Below are 10,293 nucleotides of genomic sequence, written 5' to 3' on the forward strand. Positions count from 1 at the left end.
CGTAGAAGTGTTTGAATGCATTGCACTTCCTGTGAACAGGTCAACAAAGGAGTACAAGTTGTGCCCATGGGAATTCTATTAGACTCTTTGAAGACCTGGTCACGGAAGACCAAGACGTTATTGTGAATGAAGAACTCTAGCTTTTTTTTAGATTCCAATTTCAAAGTACTTGTGTGTGGAATCAGAGTGATATAGAAGTATAGAATACACTGTAGAAAAGTATAGAAGTAGTTTTTGGACGACTGATCGCTAGATATGAATAATTCTATTTTCAATTTCAATTTCAGAGTAATTGTTGGTGGAATCAGAGTGGTATTTACAAAATAAGTTATTTTTTGATGACTGACCACTATATATGAATCATTCTGTGTTTCCTTTCTTTTGAAGAAGCAAGAATGCTACACCTTTGGTTTTTTTTAACAACTGAGTCAATTTCAGTAGATGCCATAAAAATGAACATGGATGGTCTGAAAATAAATCAATCCCTAAAGTCAAAGCTTTGGTACTTGACAGTCATATTTTATCATTTGATGTTGATGTCTTCCTTTTCTACATCCTTAATAAAATATTACAAAGGTAATATTGTAAAAATGCGACTCAATATAGATAGGATCATACCTAATCGTTGATTTGATTCATATTGATACTTTTAAATGCTGCCAATGTCTATCTCGATTTCTATATATGTTTTTCAACATTTCGTACGTTACTAACATTTCCTCTACTGCATCAGTTACCGGTCAATTGGGGATGTGACAGTGTAATTCACTTAAATATATCATCTCAACTCTGGTGTGTTCAGGGATCCATGCTTGCGAAATTATCTGGATTGTATTGCTTGTAGGAGTTATCATATTAATCGCTGTTCGTTATCTTCGCATTTTAACAGTCAATCTAATTCAATCTACACTATTGCATTTGATGGATTCAATGCATCCCAGAAATTCATCATTCTCCATAGTAGTGTTATCATTTCGCTGAAGAAAGAAATAATGAGGATTAACAAACATTTACTGATGCCGATGTAGTAAGCATATTTTAGAGAAAGAAAAAAAAAGACTGAATCCTCACGAATGCTCACTTCTCCTAGGCAGATGATCCACCTCCGGTGTTTCCAGGGGTTCGTGTTTGCCCAGTTATCTATTCTATATTGCTTATAGGAGATGATAATGAAATATTGATACATAGATATGAGAAGTTGACAACGAAGAGGATGAAATCACCCCGTTTTGGATAAACTTGAGTTATTAGTTTGCCCTTCATGTCTGTTTTCCATAACATATCTAAGTATGAAGCATAAGTGGATTATTCCGTTATGTCTTCTATTTTGAGTTCACTGGGATAAATGGAATCGACATATGACTGAAAACTAGTTTTGTTAATTGATAATATTGAGAGAGATATATAAAGATAGAAAGAGTGAGAGAGAGATAGAGAAAGCGAAAGAGAGAGAAAGAAAGAGAGAGAGAGAGATAGAGAGAGAGAGAGAGAGAGAGAGAGAGAGAGAGAGAGAGAGAGAGAGAGAGAGACTCCAACCATCTATTTGGTTATACAGGTTTGTTTTTGAAACTTGTAAAAAAACAAATAAAATGAAAATACGTTGATGCATTGTTTTGAATCCAATTAATTAGAGGGGTAGACCTGAATAATGAATAGCATCGCCCATCTGAAAATGTGCATATGGTTATTCTAGAGCAATCTGGTATCAAATGAGGAATTATCAATTTCATTTTCGACAGAACGAGTTCTTTTTTGGTAAATTACACCATATTCAATTGAACATAAGAATTAATTAACTGAAACTGTGTAAGAAATCAGGTTCAATAAAAACACTACGGGATTACTCGTTACATCCAAGTATGCATTGGATGCATTGCATATCATGAAGATACCTTTGGTACATTTGATATCGTGTACCCACACCCCGTTTGACAAAATGTGATAAACAAATATAATTACCTAATTTATATCAACTCCGATCGTTTATAGACCTAATTAAACGAGTGAAGGAATGTTACATATACTTCTCACATTATCACCAGTGTGAGATCGACTTTACCCATGTGAGACAGCCATGTGAGATTTTTCTGTCTCACACTGCTGCGACGTCATTTGATTGTGACGTCATATATTTTCTATGATTTACGTTACACGGTGAAGATTTACGTTACACAGTGAAGTAAAAATATTTTGCATTGTTATCTTTAAATTTTAATGTAGTATAGCTTTCTGGTGGACAACCTTGGGTTTTTTAGTTTACACTTACAGTGTAAACCATTTTCGGGTATGCTCTTTCTGCCTATCTGATTAGTTTTTGCATCGAAGTTCAAATGAGGATTTTGATAATCTAAAATTTTCTGAAAGCTCCTAATTTCATGCACTAAACTGTAGTTAAAATGTGAGAAAAATAATCCTTCATTATTTACTCGTGTGGGATAGGGAAATTCCACCTCTGGAACAAGATTCGCTGTCTAGGACTCGGCAAAGCCTCGTCCAAGACTGCGAATCTTGTCCCCTCGGTGGAATTTCCCTATCTCACACTCGTACTAATGAAGGATTCTATTATTCCCGTATTACGCGTAAGTAAATGCAAATTCGTTTGAAGTTTACACCGTGTACGTGTAGGCTATACATACATGTGGTGACGTTTGTATAAATAAAGTTATCTATTATAAGTCACAGCATCAGAGAAATGAAATGATGCAGTAATACAAGTATTCACAATGGGATTATTCAGAATCATGAAAGCAGTGATCTGTATTAGGTAAACAATATGTGTTTATTGATATGTGTTTTTGTTGTGTGTATTACTATTTCTACTAAATTGAACTGCATTGTTTCAGAGTGTCATGTTTATTTCCTCATTGGCCTATGCAACCTAAATTATTCTAGACATCATACTATTTTTAGCAGAAAAAAATGACGTAGTGGTCAATTCATTTCTATTATAATATACTGGAATTCTTATGATAAAAAAACTCTAATTAGACCGTTTTAAATGCTTTTTTTGGATTTTATTATACTGGGAACTAGGATTTTGGAATTAATATTTCGGTGTGTAAAAATTATGTTCGTAATTATTCTCTAACAGCCGTGAGTAATAGTTTGGTATTGTAATACTTTTCTTTCAGTTATCAATTGTAAATAAATCTTACTAATTGTTTAATTGTCTTTTCTTAGTAAATCATGCTGTGCTAAATTAAGGGCTTGTTCTTACCCATAACAGTTGGATGTCGATGTACTAGGATACAGTTATCAAGTACGTTTAAGAGGAGATATATGTCTATTGAATCGCCCATTGCTATTCCTGTGCTTGATATGAAATATTTCGAATGCAATTTGTATCATGTATGATCCATACGAAAATAGTCAAAGCAGGAAAAAAGAAAATTCAAACATACTCTGCCATTACATATACCAGAAGGGGTGTAAATGAAATTATGGATTCTAAGCTGGTCAATCCCAGAAATGTGTCAATCTCCATATTGGTTATCTTATTACGAGACAAGTCACTGAACAAAGAGAAGGGTAATTTTGTGTTATTTCATTCAGTTTCAGCTTTGGTATATCCGCAATTGTAAGAAAATCATCAGATCCCTGGTTTTGAAAGACATGTGATCATATGACCAGAACACTGCCTAAATTCGCTGTCACAATCATTTCAAACTATTGTCAATATCGTCAGTGTTTTAAGTGTGCATCTTTATACATCTAATAGGCCCGATACTGATACTACAGAAACACAACAACTCCACGAAATTGTCAATTGTATTCATTGATTGATTGATGTTTTTACGACACACTCAACAATTTTTCAGTGATATGGAGGTGCCCAGTTTTTATTGGTGAAAGAGATGACCCAGATACAATATACCTGCGAAGATACCAACGACCTTCTGAAAGTAAACTGGGAAACTTTCTAACTTACCGGCGCGAGTGGGATTCGAACCCATGTCAACCAGAGGTGAGAAGAAGTGTGACTTTGAGCACAATGCTTTGACAACTAAGCCACGGAGGCCACCTTAATTGATATTCAAGATGCAAAGCTGCAGAGTAATTTATTGAATCAATGTGTTATTATTTTTGTAAATTGTGTGGTTGCTATAACGATCTATTCTACCAATACAACATATATTTGACTCAGATCCTGTTTGACGTGTTTAATATTGCTTGCTAGTTCGTTCTTGGGACACTTACTTAGGGTATGGATAAATCCATTTACCTGATCAAGATATAGGGCTGACGGTGGGTGGGACTGGTCGACAGGGGATGCTTAATCCTCCTAGGCGCAATATAACACTTCTGGTGTACCCAGGGATACATGTTTGCTAAACTCTCTGTTTTACATTGTTTATAAAGGTTATGAGGTCGATCACTGTTCATTATCTTCACCATTTATTAGAGAACTGGGAAATTAGGACCCATGGATATACAAGAGGTGCCTATGAAGAGGAAGTATCACTTGTCGACCGGTCATACCGTAAGCTTTAGTTCCTGATCAGGAACACGCGGACATCTCTTGTCGAAATCAGTGTGCCAAGAACGGTCTTACAATCCTAATGAATTACCCCAGGCATTATTTGACCCGATGATAAGTTTTATTACCAACATATGATCAACACAAATCAACAGTATATCTTTACACTATGAAATATGTGTCATTTCCAGCAATTCCTTTTGAAGCATACCTCAACAAATTGGGGATCAATATTAAGATTTTATACAACATTCTAATTTTGTTGCTCTTATATTTGATATTTTGTAAAGTTATATTTGTTTTCTTTTTTTCTTTATTGTCGATTGTCACAATGTCTATACATATATACGCCTGGAATGAGAAACCAAGTTTTTGTTAAACCACGCAATGTATTAGTTCTTTCTAATATTGGAAGTAGCTTTAATCGTGTGAATGAAAACGACAAGCCAACAAAGCTATCAATCTTATGAAAAGCGAATATAACCAACAGTGATCAATCAGAGTTTAGTAAACACGGACCCCTGGATATACCAGAGGTGTGACCATATATGTAGGAGGAACAATCATCCACCAGCATATATACATGTTCGATGGTTAAATTAAATGTGAAGATAACGAACAGTGTTAAATCTTGTAACTCCTATAAGTAATACAAAATAGATGATTGGGCAAACACAGACCCCTGGTGTCAACAGGGGTGGGATCACATGCCTATGAGGAGTAAGCATCGCCTGTCGAACGGTCAAATCAGCCATGAGTACCATGCACTGATCAACTAAACGGAGTTATCCGTAGTCAAAATCGATGTGTCAAGAACGTTCTTACAAATGCAATGAAATCCATCAGATATCATTTCACCAATAATAGGTTATATTGACGAACTAGACCGTTATAACGACCATATAATTTGCGAAATGCTGATTTCAATCGAAACTGTTGAAATCCCTATGTCATCAACTTCTTCGTCAATAGCTCGCCTCAATTTAAAAACTGACTATACGCAGAACAAGCTCACTATACAAACATTAGATTCAAAATTAGATTCTTCAATGCCTGCAATTGCTAGTGGCTCGTCTCCACTGAATATGGATTCTTCTAATCCATTCATTTAGAACAAATTCACCGAGGTTTTTCTATTGACTCATTCAATGCTTACATTATGAACTAGTGTTGATTTTCAACCATTGTTACAAGCATACTTACAGAGATTCTAGGCTGGTCAATCCAATAAATGCGCCGCTCTCGATATTTTGTATCTCTTTGTTAGACAAGTCACTAAAATGAAAACGAGCAATGTCATCAGTATTTTTAAACAACTATATGCATCACAAGGCCATATAAAATTGGACATCATATGCATTACATCTGAGGAATAATTGCCATTTAATCGATATGATTATGAAAAAAGAGTTGACACTGATTTCCAGAGTTAGCAATGTAAAAACACAAAAAAGCCATTGGTTTCTTATCTTAGATATGATGACAAATCGAAAAGTAAGTCATTGAACCAATTTCATATTCAATTTTAATGTTTATTTTGGATATATAATGCCTGAGAATTTTAATTGCATGTAAACATCGATTAACTTTCCCTACTCACTGCATTATCATTGATATTTATAAATGCTTATCAGAAATTTCAGTTCTGTTTTTATAATAGATAAATGAATGCCCACGATGTTATAGATGATAGTTAATGAGATGACTCGGACTACAATTTCGAAAGGAGACACATATGTGAAAAACTTCAATCAAAAGATCAGACCCTTCAATATTTTTTTTTTCATTTTACCAAGAATTAACTCAGACGACTTTAAATATTTAACATCTTCAATGCTGTTAGTTTCTTAACAAAAGACATTTAGCATGTTGATTTGGAATGCTAAGAGCAATTATATGTTTGAATAACATTAAATATTTTTAAATACGTTAAGTGTGATTCAATGGTAGGTGGGTTTTTTTTTAAAGTCTGGATTAAATCAGGAAATGATATAGTAACTAAACTCTATGCTAGTTTAGTTGAATAAGCACCTGTCTATGATGTTAAAAGTCTAGTCTTTAATTTATCGTGAGGAATGTCGTGTATAGTGTTAAAAAATCGTAAATCATAAGCTGTGGAAAATCAATCAGTACTGATATATAATTAATGAAACATATTTTGTACTTCACAATGTTTTATCAATTTATTTGATAGTTTTATTTCATACTATCTTTAAGAACATTGATTCCAACTTTCTGTTCCTGAAAATATTAGAAACCTAGTATTTTCTAATTTTACCCAATACACTCTAAAATATTCATTTATATGGATTTGATTCCATTGGAAATTCATAAATGTTGCTGGTGTTTCTCTCAATTTATGGAAATTATTACTTCTCAAACAACAATCTGTGTTTCCATTACAACACCTTCATCCATGTTATTTTCTTGGCACACTGATTTTGACTGCGGATAACTCCGTTTACCTGATCAGGATACGGGGCTCACGGCGGGTGTGGTCGGTCAACAGGGGATGCTTACTCCTCCTAGGCACCTGATCCCACCTCTGGTGTGTCCAGGGGTCCATGTTTGCTCAACTATCTATTTTGTATTGCTTGTAACAGTTATGAGATTGATCACTGTTCGTTATCTTTACCTTGCATGCTACTTTCTGCATCACATTTCTCTTAGTGATATAAGTCAAGTCGTGTCATTTTACATCACATCATTTCATTCAATCGTGACACCTGCTTTAATGCTTACAATGTGAATAATCGCCAAGTTCTATTCGTGGTCATAAACAAACTTACATTGATTTCAAGCTGCTCAACCCACGAAATGCGCCACTTCTTATCTTGGTAATATCGTTCCCATCCAAATCACTAAACAAATGGAAAAGCAATCAGGAATACAGATTTTATGTCATGTATTCATAAATAGAAGTTCAAGCTGTAGTATGCTTGTGATTGTGTAATTGGGGTGCGTGTTGTTTATCGGAATCCCTGGCTATATACGGTAATATTAAATGCGATACATTGTGTTTATGTTTTAGTTTAACCACGAGACCCCACTTGTGTGTTTACGAACATCAGGACGAGGAGTACATGAGGTAAAATACTTGTTGGTAATTAACACTGATATTCCTTTGCCTGTGTATATTGAGATACGTTCTTATATTCATATCGTGAATTGTTGTTGTTTACAGTTTCACGTTGAAGTTGACTGAATATGATGCATAGATGTGTAACCTGCGAACCTGAGACATTGAATTCTATTAGTGCAGCATACAGCCTTTTTTTTCAAAAGGGTACTCTGTTCCATGGATCATACTACCGTAAGCTATTGGAAAAAGCAAGATCCAATCCAAGGTGTTTAAAAACAATGTAAAGTCATCCCATCTTACAAACATTAGTGTCTGAACCTCATTCCAAAACATTTCAAATGATTGAGTGTGACATTCTGTTAATTGATTATATTTTTACTTGATGTCTTTCATTTCTTAACAAAATTGATTTTATTGTGTTGGAGAATTACTACTTGATTTAGACTATGTTGCTCATATCCGGTAAAGGAAACCTTGTGTTTAATACGATATGCTAGCAGTGCTTCTACTTTTAGAACAACAACCCACGTTTTCACCACAATTCTTGCACAATCAACGTTTCATTAATAATATTTGTCACATTGTCAAACTCTCTAGTTTGCATTGGTCATAGGGACTTTGAGATTGATCACTGTTCATCATAGCCACCTTTCATCAGTCAATATCATTAAATCACTTTACACTATTGCATCTTTACCTATTCAATTTACTACCTCAATGCGGCATATGAATGGGAATTAGTATTGTTAATAAATATTACAAATAAATAATAGATAACAGTGAACTCCCTCAACCCATACAATATGAACTATTGCTGAGTTTAAATTTCCGTGACAAACATATTTACAGTGTCTGCAAGCTGGTCAATCCAAGAAATGTACCATTCTCCATCGTAGTTATTTTATTCCTAGACAAGTCACTAAAGAAAGAAAATAATGAGGTTTAGCATTTGTTTACTGAATTACGTTGCAGATATAGATATACTGCCTCAGAAAATTCCGTCTCAGCTCATGGACAGAACATAGATATAACTTTCTTGAAACACAAAACGTCAAATCACCATCTCTATAGCAATATCATCAGTGTTTTTGACGGATGTATCTGTATTCAACTATTCGTAATGTACTTTTATAGAAATGGCAACCTAAGGATGTTGGACATTTGATCATTAAACAAGAATTGACAGTGATAACAATAGTTAACATTTCATGAACCCAACAGTACCATCAATATGACAATCCAGGTCAAAATGAGAAGTAGTAAAGCAGTTTGTAAAATCAACTTTTCATTCCGGTGGAATGATGATTATTTATGAAAGGTGGAGATGACAAACATTGACCAATTCCATAGCTCCTATAAGCAATACAAATAAATAATTTGGCAAACACAGACCCCTGGACACATCGGGATGGGATCAGATGTTTAGGGGATCAGGCATCTCCTGTCCACCGATCACACCCGGCGTAAGTATATATCCTGATCTGGTAAACGGACTTATCCGTTTTTAAGTCTCAAAAATAAGTATGGGTAAACACAGTGATTTTGCTGGCGTCATTGGACGATCAAATCTATGTTAGTGGTTTTGCAGCTAATATCCATGCGTGGGTGATATAGTGGGGCATTCTGAGAGTTATAAAGAACAATAGTATTGACTTTTACTTTGCGTTTGAATCTCTAGTGATTAAAACTTCCTAAATGAGTAAGAAAAAATGGCTAAAACGAAGAATTTATTGGTAGCTATGTGATTTTATTTTGCGGGCTAATTATATAGTACAAGGTTGCCATTAATTGATATTGTGAAAAGTAACGAAGAAATAACATCATAGCTCCTATACACAACACAAAATAGATAGTTGTGCAAACACGGACCCCTGGACACATCAGAGGTGAGATCATATGCCTTAGATGAGTAAGTATCCCCTATCGACCGTCCACAACCACTTTGAGACTTATATCCTGATCAGGTAAACGGAGCTACTTGTGATTTTTTGAATACAGCACAAGCAATAATTAATGCAGCTAATATTCAGATTCTAACTACAGTCGCGATACAACGGCTAGCTGTTTATCCGATCGATCGCTACGCGAGAATCAATTAAATAATTTCTGAACATAAAGCCTAATAATGCAGGTCTGTTTGCTCCAATATAAATTACTTCTTTCCCATATCTATGCGCAGGACATTTTCTGTTCTCAAAAGTTTTGGTAGAATCATGTGGTAACAGAAAACATTGACTTGGGGATCTTTTCGTGACATTACGGGGGGGGGGGGGGGGGAATATTGACAATATAAGGTAATGTTATAAAGATTTTACTGTCATGTTTTATTCCTATACATCTCTAAACATAATATATAGCATGCGATTTCATTACATGTGATTTCCTTCTTGAAGAAGTGTTCACTTGACCAACAGCTGATAACATTAAAAAAGAGTGGAGTGTTAAATATAACAAAGTTTTGTTTACCAAGTCCTACTTTGTGACATTGTCTCCTTAATATTGTACGAGGTTCAGCAGTATTTTCCTATCAAAAAGGCCCAATGAATAAAATTGAGGTTAGGCTACTATGTTGGGATGATGTTTGTTCATATCAAATAATAGACTGTGGCGTTTCCAGGATTTCCGAAGGGATCCACCCGAAAATAGTCAAAGCAGTAAAAAAGAAAATTCAAACATACTGTGCCATTACATATACCAGGAGGGGTGCAAATGAAATTGTGGACTCTAAAAAAAG

General features: G+C 34.7%; 1 protein-coding gene across 1 annotated transcript in view; it reads right to left on the bottom strand.

The window, feature by feature from the left end:
* The window catches only part of LOC125662280 (leucine-rich repeats and immunoglobulin-like domains protein 2), a 47,778-nt gene extending 39,317 nt beyond the window's left edge, over window positions 1–8,461 (bottom strand). Inside the window, exons 1-3 of the mRNA XM_056147445.1 lie at window positions 8,407–8,461; window positions 7,267–7,338; window positions 5,681–5,752 (exon numbers count right to left, since the gene is read on the bottom strand). Coding sequence (XP_056003420.1) covers window positions 5,681–5,752; window positions 7,267–7,338; window positions 8,407–8,450 — 188 coding nt within the window. The 5' untranslated portion in view covers window positions 8,451–8,461. The remainder of the gene's footprint in view (window positions 1–5,680; window positions 5,753–7,266; window positions 7,339–8,406) is intronic.
* Window positions 8,462–10,293: the final 1,832 nt, after the last annotated feature.

The sequence above is a fragment of the Ostrea edulis genome, chromosome 8 (assembly GCF_947568905.1).
Source record: "Ostrea edulis chromosome 8, xbOstEdul1.1, whole genome shotgun sequence".
In the NCBI taxonomy this organism is placed as follows: Eukaryota; Metazoa; Mollusca; class Bivalvia; order Ostreida; family Ostreidae; genus Ostrea; species Ostrea edulis.